This window comes from Sceloporus occidentalis, unplaced genomic scaffold (assembly GCF_023333645.1).
Source record: "Sceloporus occidentalis isolate IW3139 unplaced genomic scaffold, rSceOcc1.0.p SCAF_19, whole genome shotgun sequence".
NCBI lineage: Eukaryota > Metazoa > Chordata > Lepidosauria > Squamata > Phrynosomatidae > Sceloporus > Sceloporus occidentalis.
Window position 1 is genome coordinate 182958 of NW_028316999.1, and position 17132 is coordinate 200089.

Sequence of the window (17132 nt, forward strand, 5' to 3'; positions counted from 1 at the left end):
GAGTACGTAGGGTCACATTATCAAGAGGATTATTGTGGTCTTTGGGCGATAGCATAGCAAGAAAATTATTTTTAATTTGTAAAACTACTCCAGCCTGCGTTTTGTCAGGAAAAAAACTTTTCCATGGCTTCAAGATTTCCGGAAATGTTATATATAACTGGAATATGATATTCGTCTTGCGCCTTAATTAATGGCTTTGGATTTATAGAAGCCTCTATTGTTGAGAACTACATTTCTAAATAAATGTATTGTAATCCTTACAGATTCTTCATAAGATCGATAAGGAAGGAGAGCGATTGAGTCGGCCCGAGGATAGCCCACAGGACATCTACAATGTCATGCTGCAGTGTTGGGCACACAAACCTGAGGACAGGCCAACCTTTGTAGCACTCAGAGACTTTCTGGTGGAGGTGAGACCAGGGGCCAAAGAGAAGATTTTTTTTTTATCACTCAAGCTGTCTCAGCCAACTCCCAGCTTTCTGCATAATTTGTAACCTATATTAGGGACAGGCAGTGTCTTGTATATAGACTAGGCTAATCTGAAATCTAGAAGCAATGCTAGTGATTGGCATTGGGACCCAGGTCGTTAAGTACTCATATAGTGCTAGCAGTTGGTATTATCTGATTACCTGGTGTTATGATAAGTGAATAAAAAAAAAAGGTTTTGCTTCCCTGCTGGCCTTGCTTGTTCTGTAGTAGCGGTAGTTCTACCTTATGCTTCTGTCACACACACAGGCTGGTCACACTCTTATTATCCTTTGTACCCCAGGCTCAGCCAACAGATATGCGTGCATTGCAGGACTTCCAGGAACCAGACAAACTGAACATCCAGATCAACGATGTCATAACGGTCATCGAGGGCAGGTACCCCTTCCATATTCTTAAGTGACTTTAACCCTGTGTTTGTCAGAGGAAATAGTATACTTGCAACACCTGTATTGTTGTGCAAGGCTTCTCTGGTAGTATATGAGTTACGCTGTGATTATGCTACTGACTTACCTTGTGGGTTAGGTTATCAGTTCTGGGTGGAAAGCTGCTAATGAATCACAGAGGAGCACCAATCTCAGCCACACCCCATATGCCCAGGCTTTAGGGCAGGCAGCACAGGTACATAACCCTTGCCCTGCTGTACTGGAATATATTTATGTAATTATTAACTTCTTCATTACTGAAGAAGAGCTGTTCAATGTGTCTGCATTATTATAATGGTGCCGACACAATTCCCAAGCACTGTATATGTGGGTCTATTTCTGTCACATTAACAGAGTGAAAACAATAAAAATTTGCAATTTACCCAGTGACCCTTTTCATATTTTCAGCCTTTGTGGAAAGGATTGCTGCTGTGTGGTCCCTTTACATTTTTCTGGTGTTCTTTTTGCAAATCCATGGAGCTCAACACATCTGCCGGCACGTGGCAGGAAATGTCAGACCATGGGGAACCAGTACAGGGTACTCCTTTAATGGGCATATTGGGGACATTAAACTGTCCGTTCAAAGTGCCCTGGGTGGTGCATCTAAGTTCCACGTTTATGATCTACAATAATATTCTCACAGACCTGATGGAAACCAACCTACATTGATAGTTTTGTACTTTACAATATGTTCTTGCCTCTACTACAACAGGATATGGTCACCCTGACTGACCTGTGGCTACTCAACAAACTGTGATGCACTGTATGCTCTGAAACCCTTCTATCAGAACTAGCATTAGCTTTTTCAGCAATTTGAGCTACAGCATTTTGTCTGTTGATTTGGCCACATGGGCCAGCCTTCTCCCCACCTGCATGGACGCCCATGACCATGTCGCTGGTTCACCACTTTTTGTTCCTTCGACCACTTTTGATAGGTACTGACCTCTGCAGACCCGGAAGACCCCACAAGAGCTGCAGTTTTGCAGATGCTCTGACCCAGTCATCTGGCCATCGCAATTAGGCCCTTGTCAAAGTCACTCAGATCCTAAAGCTTTGCCAATTTATCCTGTTTCTAACGCATCAACTTTGAGGATGAAATGTTCACTTGCTGCCTAATATATCCCGCCCGCTGACAGGTGCCATGATAACAAGATTATCAGTGTTATTGCTGTTACCTGTCAGCGGTCATAATGTTATGGCTGATCGATGTATGTTCAACTGCACAGATATCCCTCAAAACATTTCGCTGGGAGGCGTAAAATGGACAAATGAAGATGGGAAAGGGATTGTGCAGAATCCCCCATGCGTTCACAAAACTGACATGAACATTTAAAGGGACCACACAGCTATTAAGTGCATGAAAGTATGATGTGTGAAGTGTCCCTTAAAATATTGGAAGAGCCACCCCATATAATAAAAGTTGAAAGGGGAATACTAGTTTTTGTTTTATAGCTATTCCTGGAACAGACTAAACTGATATATATCTATATATATCTATATATATATATATATCAAATAACAGATGGAATAAGTATCTTGTGATAATACCTTTTTTATTGGACTAACAGAATTTTGGAATGACAAGCTTTCGGGAGCTCTTCTCCCTTTCTCAAGTCTAAAACATTTCTGACTTGAGAAAGGGAGAAGAGCTCCCGAAAGCTTGTCATTCCAAAATTCTGTTAGTCCAATAAAAAAGGTATTATCACAAGATACTTATTCCATCTGTTATTTGATATTGACACCACTGGACTAATACGGCTACAACCTCTACTCTACTATATATATATAATTACATAACATATGGGGAACTCTCTGCTAGCTACCTCTGTCTTAAGTAATATAGCATCGGTTGGAATATGTTTAACATTTTATGTTACAAAAAATGTGGGACAAATGCATGTGACTGGCACCTGTAGTATGAGAGGACAGCACTTCTGTTTCAGAGCACATCAGCGCGAGAAAAATGTGCGTTTATTTTAAGCTTAGCTTTTCTGAAATCTATAGAAAGGGTTAAATGAGGAATAGCGAACTTACATGCACTCATTTCCTTTGACCCAGTATGTGTACCAATGGCGTGCTGCAGCTTAGTTACACTGTAACACACCCACACACTGCTCCCATTCCTGCTGGCAACAGTGCGGCGGGGGCAGGTGAGCAGATCTTCAGAGAAGGGATGGGTTATCGTACAGGGGGAGGAGGAGATGTGCTGGAGTAGAGAGGACAGAAGTCCTGTATGAGCAAAGGATTGACACTGGGCTGCTGGAAGTTCTGTAAGTAATGAAAACCAAAAATCTTTTAAAATTAGGGAAATAAGGAGGGGCAGAGCATCATGCGAAGGGATTTCTGCCCAGGTGCTGCAGGACTTAATACCCTGTACTATATATTTATTTTATATGTGTGACTTACCTAGGTGTCACAGTAATAGGCTTTTAAAGCTCATGTGGATCTAGAAATTAGGAGAGACCTAAGGACATTTTTGGGGGGGATAAATGATCTAGTTCTAGTAGTATTAGATGATGAAAGCTTCAGTAACCCAGAACCCACTTGTCAGTTCGTTTTGACATTGGTCATATCCCTTTATCCTGGTTGCTCACTAGTTAGTACTACATTCAAAAGTGTGATTATTTTCTATTCAAGACAGAGACATGTATTATCTGGCATTGTTACCTCCTTAGACTAAACAATCTGCCAAATTGCACAGCGTGATGGGAGTTGCAGATCTGATATATCAAGGATGCCAGAGAAGTCCCTGCTTTGCAGCAACATTGTCGCTGATCTTTTGACCATAATGAATGAAGCATTGTGTCAAATGGAAAGCCTTCGAAGGCTGCGTCCTTAACCTCTTGCATGCTTAGGAAATAATCTAAATATTGAGAATCAGAGTTTCTTTTGCAACTCTGCTCCCTGTCTATCTCTCCGCTCCAGTAACCGATTCCACTTAACTCTCTTTAGGCCAGTTTTTTTCTCAATAAATTACAAAAGTGTTTTCCATTGACAGCAACACCCTTATTAAATTTTCTTTGCATATTCATGTACTTGCGTTCTCTGCTGTTTCTTACTAATATGTCAGTTTTATCTCCACCATGATTTAAATGTAACCGTAAATATCTAATAAAACTTTTTTCAAGTATCTAAGCGTACACCAGAGAACAAGATGTTGGGCATATAGGTGTAAACAATTATATGCTCTTAATTGCTTTTTATACCTTCATAAATAGCACTTTATAATATGACAGTAATCGTGCTTCAGTATAATTCTTTCCTTTTTTTTCCCTTGGTCAATTAGAATAGTTAACGCCTGTCTCATTTTTATTATTCAGTTCTAGAGGCAGGTTCTCCAGAGCAGGATGCTTTACTCACCTTTTCAGGAAAGGTTTCCAGATTTGCGTGTAGCACTCAGCATATGTTATGATGATAGATTTGTATCTTTTAAGGTCATAGAACCTTTGAGCAATCTCTGAGACTTAATCCTGCTGGTCTTTGCTGAAACTGTATTAAAGCGTCTTCAAACATCAAGAGCTCTCTCTCCAGACAGAAACCTAAAATAACCATGATCTAGACTTTGTTCTTCTCTGGCTCCAAACACCTACCTGATTTTTTTGCCTATTTAGGAATGCAATGAAGCAGTTAGATCTTTCGTATAAACAGAGATTTAATTTCCATGTTTAATTAATCCGGTATACCTAGTTGTAGTGGGAGGAGGCCTGCCACATCTTGCCTGGTGTCCTCTGGCCACTGACGTCCGCTGAAAGGTAATTAGTGAAAGGCGGAAGGAATTCCAGAGGAGGCAGGAAGGAGTGCTTGTGACAGATTAAAGTCTCGCATTCTGTGCTTTGTCTGAGCGTGTTTCTCCAGGGATGACAGGAAGAAGGGCTGACTCACTCTTACTATGCAAGCACCCACGTGTTAATTGGGCAGAGAGTTAATCAGCCACATTGAACACGTAGGCACTTCAGCAGAAAACACTGTTGTACCCAAGTTGTTTCTAGTAGTCACAGACTTTACCATGTTTTAAAAGGTAAGTTAAAAGGAGCACATACTGTAATCTTGTTAGAGGCTACAGCCTGCATTGACTTGGGAAAGAAAATTACTACTACAGAATGGTGGGTGTTATGTTCATTTCATTGCTTGATGTTGCATCTTCTATAATCGAGAATTTGTCTTAACCACAGGGCAGAGAATTACTGGTGGAGAGGTCAAAACAAGCGAACGTTGAAAGTTGGGCAATTTCCAAGGAACGCTGTAACATCGGTGGCAGGACTGTCTGCTCACGATATCAGCCGGCCACTTAAAAATAGCTTCATCCACACAGGCCATGGAGACACTGTACCTGCCCACTGCTGGGGCTACCCGGACCGGATTGATGAGTAAGGAAAACAATCACCTTACTGTGATTTGTCAGAGCATGTGATCGACTGGATGAACTGTAGCAGAGATTGTGAATGTCACAGCTTCCCCTGTCTGTCTTTCCTTCCTCTACGTTTCCTGTTATGTGACCACTGGGTTTTGACATTAACACCTTTCCATATCAAGTGAGATTGAGATATCATGCTTAGTTGGTGAATGAAGACTGCCTTCAGTGAAAGTGAGACAATGCTATTACCTTTATGGCAGCTTATACCTTTTATAATGCTCTACACTTATGCACCTCAGTATTATTGTATTGGTTGGCTTGATTATCACAAGTTACCAATTGAGTTAAATTCTACTTTAAAAAATGAATAAACCCAAACTGAATATATTTTATAAAGGTAAGTTAAGTTACTTAGTGGTCAATTTATCTGTTTCTCAATTCTCTCATGCATTTTCTTTAGTTGAAACAGAAGTTTAACACTCGTATATCATTAGGTGTTCTCTGCCTCCCCCTACAGGCTGTACCTGGGAAATCCCATGGACCCACCTGATATACTAGGATTGGATCAAGGTACTACTCGTCCAACTCGGCTCCCTGGAAGGGCAAAAAGTAAGTGAAGTAACCTCTTAATGTGACATTGCTCTGTAGCTCATTTTCCACATAAAGGCAAATGCTTTTTGTTTTTAGCAATTAAAATGAGTATTTACATACGGCGTCAAAATATGTAGCAGTATTATTCACGTATGAAGAGTAAGTAGTGACAATACAAGTGAAGATAAACTGGTTTCTGTTTAAGCTTTTTTAATAATGTTGAATGGGTGGTAATTCTGACAACAGACTTGTCATTCATATAAAATGACAAGCTTGCCCACAGCTGAACTGCAGCTACGACAATCATGCAGTGTAAGTAAATGTTGTGTTGCCAGCACAGGTTAAGAAATATGTACATTAGTCATGCAAACTCTTCTTGTACGAGTAGAAAAGTCTGTTTATACAAGCAGTTTAGCCTGTTCTCTGTTTGTTCAAAAAATATGTACCGTATTTGCTCGATTATAAGACGAGGTTTTTTCCAGAAAAAAACTTCTGAAAAACCGACCTCGTCTTATAATCGAGGTCGTCTTGTAATCAGGCCTCAGATCATCCCCCACGATACCTCACAATTCCATCGGCAGCCGCCGCCGCCGTATCAGCTGCAGCCACCGCCGCCGCTTCTGTATTCACGGCAGCCGCCGCCGCTTCTGTATTCACGGCAGCCGTCGCCGTTTCTGTATTCGCGGGAGCCGCCGACTCCGTATCCGCGGCAGCCGCCGCCTCCGCCTCCGTAATCCGCGGCAGCAGCCGCCGCCTCCGTAATCCGCGGCTTCAGCATCCTCCGATGCGGCCGAATCGGAAGCTGTGACCATAACAGATGCGCGGGTCACGTGGGTCGCGCTGTTCTCACCTGACCCAGCTTCGTTTTTTACGTTTTGTGCCTATGATTCTATGCAAATCAGTCCTACCTGACAGTCTGTGCTCCTGTTCACAATTTGTGAAGAGGAGCATAGACTGTCAGGTAGGAATGATTTGCATAGCTGGTTCAATTAGGGGCACAACCTAGTGAACTACATTTCCCATGATTCCCAGACCCCTTTAAGCGTGACTGAGGAGCATGGGACATGTTGATGGGACATGTTGATGGGACATGTTGATGGGACAAGTTGATGGGACATGTTGATGGGACATATAGATCTGCTATTCCCACTGACAGGTGAGAAAGAAAAAAGAAAAAAAACACAAAAACAGTGGTTTTGATTTTTTTCCCATTAGGGTCGTCTTATATTCAGGCCTTTTCTTTTTTTCCCCAATAAGATCCAAAATTTGAGGGGTCGTCTTATAATCGGGGTCGTCTTATAATCGAGCAAATACGGTAATCAGAATTCGATATGCTACAGTATAGTGACAGATTGTACAAAAACAGAATCGTAATTAATATAGCTTAATCAGTTTAAACCCTTTGTAATGGACAGAATAAGATAAGCATTTATGAGACAATTTCTTGTATTGTGAGTATATTAGCAACTACTTTCTGAAATGTGACTGTTCTCTCGGGCATTTTCCTTGAGGCGTCATGTTTTGTGTGCAGCTCATTTAATGGAAGTACTTCAGGACCCCATGGCTACATGCAATTATGCACAAACTTAAAAAAAGATCATACACATAGCCCGCTCCCCCCCAAAGCCAACAGAGATTGCTTGCCATCCTACGAAAAGCACATGCATAATCTAAACCCAGGTTAGATTACAATTAACACACAAATTGCTGTTTTCCTCTAATTGAAATTTACTTTTTTAGACCCTACATTCAATTACTTCATAATGAACTTAACTCCCTTCCACAGTGACTTTGCCCCAGCTATTAAATCTATTTCCCATCACTCCCTGAACTACTAGGGTATGGCAGAGCTACAAGAGGTGATCTTAGGTAGTTTAGCAATCATTACGCATGAGTGCTATAACTGACTCACCCATCTTTTAAGCTCATGTAAGCATATTTATACTACTCAGAGCTCCATGTTTACCTTGTTTACGTAATTTTTTCTTTTTCATGAATTCTTTCATTAACTCTCATATTTTCCTTCCACTCTCACTTGCTGTTTTTGTTATTTCCCCTGCGCTGTCTTATAGCTTAATATTTTGTGGCAAACAATATATATATCTTTTTTTTTGGTCTCTTCTTTTTAACTTGCTCCTTTTCATCTCCAGTTGTACTAATTTATTTACCTTTTGTGTCACCCTCTTTCATCCACTGCCCCTCTCTCCCTCTTTCCCATGTCCTTTGCCACCCTCTCTAAATGCTTCGTGGCCTTTCTTCTCTCAGGAGAGCCCCCGCCACGCCCTCCTCAGCCGGCTGCCCCGTTTAAGAGTAAGTTCCGTGGCTCCCTTCTGCGCGCGCCATGTTCCTGCCCACTCTGTGCTCTTGTAGTTCCTCTCTTTCAAGGTACAGAGTTATTTGCTTGCAAACCAACTCCACACTGCTTGGCCTTTGGCATGACCTGTGTGCAGTGATGTTCTTGACTGCTTTCTAAGTCTTACAAAGCAAAACCTTAAGCTTAATTATAATTGCCCACTGTTTCTCGCAGTTTCTTGTTCTTTGACAAAATCATTTTTTATGGAGTGCACTTGTCATCAAGGCCTCTTTCACCTCAAATTCCCTTGATCTGTAAGAACCCAATGCATTGGGTTGTGTTAAACAAATACATCTTGATTACTAGATCAATAAAAACCCCTTGAACACATTACTGTCCTGGAAAGAGAATACCCTTTCTGTGTCAAAATTTCCAGAAGACATGTGCTTGTTTGTTGTGCCTGCTAGTTGTTGGAACCACCGTGTTTTCTACACTAATGCGTTTGCAGTGGTGGTAGTTTGGACTAACAGGTACGTGTTTAAAACTGGTGAGAAGGGTGCTTTTTATTGCAAAATGCTTATGAGTGAGTCTGTTTGGGGAATGGTCTCTGAGTTCTGACCTCGCCTTTTTGCTTGGCAGAAGCTTTTGGTATTAGAATTAGTACAAGAGAGAGCTGTGAAAACAGGCAGAAATGAAGCGAGAGCTTGTTTTTATTGCTCCACCCAGAACCTCTGACATGACAGAAGCACATAATATGCCGAGAACAGGCTGTGTTACCTGTCTTAAGTCATGTCAGTTTATTAATAAGGCGTAGAGTGCAAGGGTGTAACATCTCATTACTTACTATGGATATTACATTTATTTTGAAGGGCTGTTCCCCTTGAGTAAAACATCAAAACACGCTTAACTACATTGGATGTAGGATGTGCCATTACTAGAGTTATTACTGCTCAGCATTGTGGGGGAGCAGTATCTCCCACCGACTGTGTACCTCTAGGTGTGCCGTTTGCTGTTGTGACCTACTATAGCTGTCAATAGGCAGCATTAGCAGACTAGTTAACCACTTCCATTAAAAGGCACTGTTTCCACTGCCATGAAATAAACGTTTTACTGTTTTTTAGATTGTACCCTCGAATATTTACACCAAGCTGTATTGCCTGCCGCTGATAATTTAAAGGAACAGAAATATACATTTTAAATTGACCTGCTTAATTTCCAGAAATATATAATTTCTCCCAACCTCCTGCTCTACTAGGGATGAATGCATTTTAGGTGCATGGATGCGCATTTGCTTTTGACCCTGCACTGCTGCCTGCCAGAAACTACTATATGTTTAGCATTGAGATCAGTGAAGCGATTACTGTATGTTTCACAGTCACTTTAAATGTGAATATTAAACATTTAGTAGGATTCTACTAAGTTATATTTATATTTTACTTATTTTTGTTTATAGTGGTAAGTGTAAATGTGTCTGTGTTACCAATCCATGATAGGATGAAGTCAAACTAGAGTTAATCTTCTCTTAGATTAATACTGCTATATAAACTTTCTTATTAGAATCCATAGAAGGTTCTATAAACTAAACAATGAGTTGATGTTAGATATAATATTTCTTCTGTGTGTTTTCACTATGCGTTCTGAAGTGCCAACCTCTGCAAGTTTCTTCTTTTAAAAATGGCTGACTTGGCTGTCCATAATACAGAAGTCTCGCTGTCAAAGCGTACACAATTATTTTGGGCCAACATAGAAAACAACAAGTTTTCAAAAGTGAATTCACATAAGCTTTTCCTACCCAAGGAGTCTGCTTCTCAGATGGGATTTTCAACTGATTCTATCCTCTAATGTGGCTTTATCAGTTTTCCATGTAGATATCTATCTATGATTTACTTTGGAAATATTTTATTTCTCTACCTCAGAGTAAGCATTTGTAGTTCTATATTAAATCAGTATCCTTATCTGTGTTTGCTTTTTTTCTGTTTCTGAGATCATTATTCTAAGAACTAATATGTTTGTTGGGGAATATATGTTTTTAAAGGAAATTACTACCAGTCTCATTGTGTAACCTCACTCCTGCATTTTAGAATCTTCCTACAATCCTGTCAACGAGGACGACGACTCCATTTCATCAGGCGTCAAGAAGCTCTCGCTTAAGAAGCTAACACCAGCCAAAGGACTCAAATTGGTGAAACCTTCAGCACGTGTGGCTGGCACTAAAGTGACTGATCGTCAGCACCTTGGCATTAAAAGCAGTAGTTTTTCTTCGGGAGACGTGGCTCTGATTGATTTTGGAGAAGCACTCAGCCCTCTAAGTCCAGGTTTCATTTCTCCTGTAATAGAACAGACTGCTCCCTCTTTAGCTAAACTGGCCATGGAGGCTTTCTCATTGCTTGACAAGACACCTCCTCAAAGCCCATCACGCTCCCTGCCCCGTCCTCTTCATCCAACTCCAGTGGTGGATTGGGATTCTAAACCTTTGCCAGCTCCTCCAGCATATGATGAGGTGGCACAAGATGAAGATGATTATGAAGTGTGTACAATCAATAGCACTGATTCGCTTTCCCGGAGAGAGAAAGTAGCTCTTAATCTGCTTCAGAAGGCCAGGGAAAAAGGAGAAAATTACTATGGTGTGCAGCAGACTGAGCAGCCCCAGGGTAAAGTTAAAGTGGAGGACAACCTCTTTCTACCTCCTAAGGATGGCAAGCAGCCCAACCATTCTCAGACATCTGAGATCTTTGAGGAACTACAGCAAGAATGCATGAAGAGACTCAATGTCCCAGTTTCTTCCCTTGCTTCCTCACCCAGCCCAAGTTCGTTTGTTACCAGCATCAGTGTGACTGTATCGGAGGACAAACCTCAAATTCCTCCCAGGATTCCCATACCTCCAAGACCTGTTAGGCGTAATGAACATGAACGCTGGTCTGGAGATCTATCTCCAGCTTTTGGAGGAGAGGAAGTGGGAAGGCCACCACTTCTACCTCCACGTGACCCAATGTCTCAGCCCACCTCTAGGACACCTAGTCCTATGTCGCTTCATGTGGGCTCCCCACAGCAGAGGTCTAACCTCTGCTCTCCATTGTCCATAGGTTCTTACCTTTCTACGTCGCCATGTAAGCCCATGCCAACCACCCAGAGCTTTGCATCTGACCCTAAATATGCCACCCCAAAAGTTATACAGGCCCAAGGTAAAGAGGCTCCAAAAGGACCTTGTATCCTTCCTATTGTCAAAGACGGTAAGAAGGTTAGCAATACACATTACTACCTTCTCCCAGAGAGGCCTTCTTACCTAGACAAATATGAAAAGTTTTTCAAAGAAGCTCAAAGCCCAGAAGATTCTCCTGTCAGCAGGAACATTACCACAGCAACAGTGAGACCTATGGTACAGCAGACAGACTATAAAGCAAACTTTTCATCCAACAACAGCAACTATTCAGCCAAGGCTGGAGTAAAAACCTCTTGCAGCTTGCAAAAAATTGTTTACGATGGGCCTGGTGGCTTTAGGCCTACAGAAAAAATCAGACTAGTAAGTTTTTCATTGCTCTCACTAGTATAGTCTTTTTAGTTTTTAAATACCTTTGGGAATAGATAGAAATGGCTACTTGAAAATAGGCTGTACGAGAGAACAGAACTTTGTTCCTTGCATTAAGATTGCCCTCAGAAGAATAATTGCCCCTTATACACTTCTCATCAACGCTAGCCTGAAGTCATGTTGTATAGGTACAGAGTTGAAAGGATTTTTTTTCCATTGGAAGGATAATGTCTGCAGATTTTATTTACGTTTTAAAGGTACTAGGGATAGAGGAAAATGTTGCTTTACTAAAATGCGTACATGCTATATGACAGTATCTGCCAAGTTAATTTTGTTCACTGAAAAGCAAAAAAAATCCTTTAAAACAGTTTCAACTTGAAGAGTTCACTTATTTAAAGAATATATTCAACTTTCTCCTCTACATGTAAAAATAAATGATATATTTAAGAAAATTAAAAGAAATAAAAGTATGTTGGCTCTCAGGTGTATCCACTAGATGAGAGCTAGGGAATGTTTCATTGTCTCCACTTCCCACAGCTGGAAGTGGGATGTTTTAGGCCCCAAACAATTGTTGGGGAAGGTATGAATCTTAAAAATAAAAACTCTCCTGCATACAGTGGGGAGGGGAAGCACTTAGAGCCCAATAGGTAGTAACTTTACCTCCCCCTTCAATGTAATTTACTTGTACAGAAAACTTGAGTCACCTCCTAGAATCTGGCAGGGGTCATAGGCTCTGATACCTAAAATTCTCATACTTTATTTCTGATGTATTGGTCGGATTAATGAAAGAACCACAAACAAGTAGCATGTAAGCAAAGCATGATTGTTCATTAAAATAGGAATTTTCTACATATTTGCTTTTAAGAATCGAACAGCGTTTAACCAGTAACAGTGAGTTTTTGAGTAACTATTTGTATGTGTGTTTAATGACATGCTCTTTGTTATTGTGATATTATTTTTACTATTCTTTGGATATTTGTGATCAGCAAATCTTGATGTTTCTGCCTGTTACATTTTGAGGTTATGTTTCTTTTTTGTGCAGGTTCAAGACATGGTCCATGGAGTTACCACGGATGAATGTCAAGCAGCTTTGCAGAACCATGGCTGGAATGTACAGAAAGCAATCCAGTATCTGAAGGTTTGTCCACAGGGAGACTAATTCCTTTATTAATGGTTTGCTGTGATTAAAGGGAAATTGATTTGTGTTCCCTAGCTATGAAACCTTGCAGTATGTATGCTTATATAAGGATCGTGTCAGTTTTTGCAGCCTTTCTAAAGGCTTCAGAGAGAGATTTCTTCCTTAATTTTTTTCAATGTATCCTCTTCTGCAATTTTTTCATCTTCATCCTTGCGCTGCCTTCTCACCGTGATACAACAGCTGTTCCAGTCTGTTAAATATTAACTAGAAATGAAATACACGTGGTGTCCCATGTAAAGATCTGGAATTTCTTCAGCACATTTCTTAGCATTTTTTCAGGAAATTGTCAATAAATTAGGAGTGGCTGGTTCAGAGGAAAGCTCCTGGAAAGTTTCCTGATGTGCATTTGTACCTTTACCTAAAATGCTCTTCCTGGTAATACTCTACCAAAGCACTCTGGAGCTACATTGAAGTTATTGTTTAAAGTCACTATTTTAAGATGGGTACATTATGTATGAAAATGACATCTAATTTTTATTTAGTACTAGCTTATATGGCAGTCGTTAAAATGATGTGCACTTTTTTGTCTTTCTCTGTCTTTCTTGTCTCTGCTTCCTTTTTTTCTACCCTTTCATTTTCTTTTTCTCCTTCCACTTTCTCTCTCCTTCCTTCTTCCCGCTCATGCCCATCCTCACTTCATGCAACACTGTCCTTTAGAGCCGTGGTATGAAATCTTAGCATGAATTCAGTGGAGTTTCAAATATATGTACAATGCACTTGGCTTAAAGCCCTGCCCAGTGTGACCATGTATTTCTACTTTTATATATAAAGATTGCACCTCTGAAGTGGTACTGCTCCTTCCGTTATATAGAGATTTTATCATCACCGACTTGATGGCATCTACTCTAACACACATTGTAGTGGAATTTCATACAACCTGAATACTGGATGTTACTATTTACACAGTATATTTACCGTATTGGCCCCAATATAGGCCGTACTTTTTCCCCCCACTTTAAATCTTTAAAGTGGGGGTGCGGCCTATATTAGGGGTCTAGCGCCCGACGCCGGGCAGGCAGCAGGGTTAGGATACAGATCCCCCGCAGCGGTCCAGGGGATCTGCATCCTACTCTCTGATACGCTCTCACAGCCTCCCCTGTCGGCACTTTCCACGGGGGGAGTACCGGCACGGGAGATTGTCCAAGCGCATCGTGCAGACGTTTACCGGCTGCGACGATGAGCATGAACGACCTCCGCTGCTGGCACGTCTGCTCGGTGTGCTTTAACAATCTCCCTTGCCGGGAATTCCCACGGGGGGGGGGGGATTCCCGGCAAGGGAGATTGTTAAAGCACATCGTGCAGACATGCCGGCAGCGGAAGTCGTTTACCGCGCATCGCCGCAGCCGGTGAACGTCTACACGATGCGCTTAGACAATCTCCCGTGCCGGCGGAAGTGCCGGCACTGGAAGTTGTCTACGCGTATTGCGTAGGTGTCCCCAGCCGGCCCCGCAAGACACACGGGAGTCTTCTTTGGTAAGTCGTGGGTGGGGGCACATCTTGGGGCAGAGTGGCAGTATATATATCGGGTGGAGGGCAGAGTGGCAGTATATATATCGGGTGGAGGGCAGAGTGGCAGCAGATCTATTCTACGGTTTTTTTTTTAACTAAGAAAAATGTTTCCTTAGAAAAGCACCTAACTTTTAGGGTGCGGCCTATATCCGAGCCAATACGGTATGTTATGAAGCATCTTACCATCTTCACTAGCTGCAGTCGTTGTGTGCTGAAAGCTATACTAAATTCCCACTCATTGTCTTCGGACTTACTCTGGACATTATTCATTCTATGTTTCTTCTTTTGGATGCAGGTTGAGCAGCTCTTCTGTCTTGGACTGAAGAACCGAGTAGAGTGCCACAAAGTTCTAGAAATGTTTGACTGGAATCTGGAGACTGCCAGCTCCCATCTCCTAGATTCTTATAGCAGTGGACAGCACAAGTATGCTCACTTTAGATTGTTTACTAATATTATCAGCAAAAAGTTATTAGTATAGAAGTAATTCATAGTAGACCATATGCTGCAAAATGCCATAGCTAGAGTAATATAGACTACAGTAATATACAATATATATATATTTTCATATAGTAGTTTTTCCTTTAAGAACTTTTTTGGAAATTAAAAATAAAGTACTATGATTTAAATACATTTACTAAATTTATGTAGTATTTCACGTGCAGTTCGGGAATAAATATGAGAATTTAACTTTTAACTTAACGTTGCTGTTTTTCTGCAATATGTGGGTTTTGGGGAGAAAGAAACGCCTACATCTTATACTCCATATGTACCTGAACAGGTGATACATTGTCCGAGATTTTTGCTGCTGAAAGTTTTGCGTCATATAGTGAAATACTTCAAGATGCAAGTTTTACAAAGGTCTTGCTATATAACACACAGTGCCTGCTGTTCTACAAGGCCAACATCCGCTACATTATACTTGTTGAGCCATGGACTATGTTTCAGCTCCTACAACATGGTCACCACGACCACCAAACCCATCCTTCCTGCCTCTGGCTGAACATCACGAGTCAGTAGCAAACAGTAGCTGAACAGCAAGCCATAGTTGCTCACTCCAGGTCTAGTCATTTCAACTCGAGAGCAATTACGCTGATAAATATGCAGCTGGGTTTATGAAATAACAAATCCAAGTCTCATAGGATGCACTCTTGTTTTTTCTTTCAGACGATGATGGTAGCACCTCTGGACAAGTCTTTAGATACATGGCCTACTTGCACAAGCTTACACCTCCTCATCTGCTCAGTATATCATTGACAGAAAGGGCGATTCTAGAAGTGAAGCTGTCTTGGAACCTGCCGGGACAGTGGTTTCCTTCCCTAAAATGGAAAACTAAACCGACCCAGTGTTCTGCTACATGGACTTGTTGGTGTTGAATTCTCACTTTTAATGTGTTGTGTTATTTTCCCCACCCTGTTGTTCATTTGGATAACTCATTGTTTTTATAAAGAAAAAAGATGTGTAATTTTAATATATATATATAAATATCTATATATGAATATATAAATATGATATATAAAGTTTATTTGAACAAATACCAGATTGTTGAAAGCTTAAATGTGAAAATGCTTCATGGATTGGTATTGAGGGGGTTAATTTTGTTGCTGACCAGCATGAATACCAAAAGAAAATAATTCTGCAGATCTCTCACAGGCAGCTGCTCCATTCTGATCTAGTTGCGTAACATGGTATTTTATTGACAACTTACTAGCATATTTCTCAGGGAAACATTTCTTAACTGCAATTATTGTGTTAAGAAAGGAAAATTACTTCACATGGGAAATAACAAACTAAACATAAGCACATACAGAAATTGAAAGAGAGAAAAATATATGTAGCTGTAAATCATATAGAATGTCTATTGTTAAGCACAATATAGCTACTCTACACTTAAATGTATCCCAAGCAGCCATATACACATATTCACCAAGTTGCCCAATGTTTAAATTGGACTCTCCCCCATTAACACCAGCACCAGTCTCTCATGTGCTATATACACCCATATAAAATGTATGGGGTGTGGTCTTGTATTTGTATCTCAGGACAAACCTTTTTCCCTTTTCTTTTTTTGTTTCAGCAATTAGCCACTCTATTCCTAAAGTAAGCAAGAAGCACAAGTCTACAGGGTTGGGAATAAAGACACCCAAAAGCAAATGTGTTGAAGCAGAAAATAAGTTGCATTGTTAAATGTTTTAACACGTGTCAAAAAATTAGATGCTATTCTTTACATGATTGTTTAATCCCTTCAGTCCCAAACGTTTTTGTACCTTGTGTCCTGTAGGTATTTTGCCTTTTTTACCATATGTGGGTTTAATTAAGATTACTCTTTTTGTGTTTGATGTGCCCAAACAAATTATTCCCCAGAACAAACAGGGCTTTCCTTTGAAATTGGAGACATGTGAAAAATAGAGCGATAGTATGTGTAAAAAAAAAAAATATATATATATATATATATAAAAAAAAGTTTTTGCAATTTTCTTCTACACTTTAGGTTCCCCTGTTAAACATTGACTGAATGTATATTCCGCAACATCCCCTGATTACAGACATACACCACACATATGCTTTATCATGTTCTAGATCCACATCTCTCAAATTATTTTCTCCCTCACACTATTTTCAATAGTTATGGCTTTTCAATAGTTATACTTTTTACATGTACAGTTAAGGCATAGCTCTACATGTACAGGTTTTTTTTTCCACTGGTACAGCATGGATAGAGATCCCTTTAGGGACCTCTGGAACATGTCATG

The 17132-nt window shown here is 40.6% G+C and overlaps 1 protein-coding gene across 1 annotated transcript in view; it reads left to right on the top strand.

Moving 5' to 3' along the window:
- LOC149302253 (activated CDC42 kinase 1-like) overlaps positions 1 to 16463 on the top strand; it is a 29050-nt gene extending 12587 nt beyond the window's left edge. The window contains exons 8-16 of the mRNA XM_089482382.1: positions 264 to 410; positions 770 to 864; positions 5084 to 5278; positions 5783 to 5874; positions 8122 to 8166; positions 10231 to 11669; positions 12718 to 12813; positions 14678 to 14805; positions 16457 to 16463. Coding sequence (XP_089338508.1) covers positions 264 to 410; positions 770 to 864; positions 5084 to 5278; positions 5783 to 5874; positions 8122 to 8166; positions 10231 to 11669; positions 12718 to 12813; positions 14678 to 14805; positions 16457 to 16463 — 2244 coding nt within the window. The remainder of the gene's footprint in view (positions 1 to 263; positions 411 to 769; positions 865 to 5083; positions 5279 to 5782; positions 5875 to 8121; positions 8167 to 10230; positions 11670 to 12717; positions 12814 to 14677; positions 14806 to 16456) is intronic.
- The last annotated feature ends 669 nt before the right edge of the window (positions 16464 to 17132 follow it).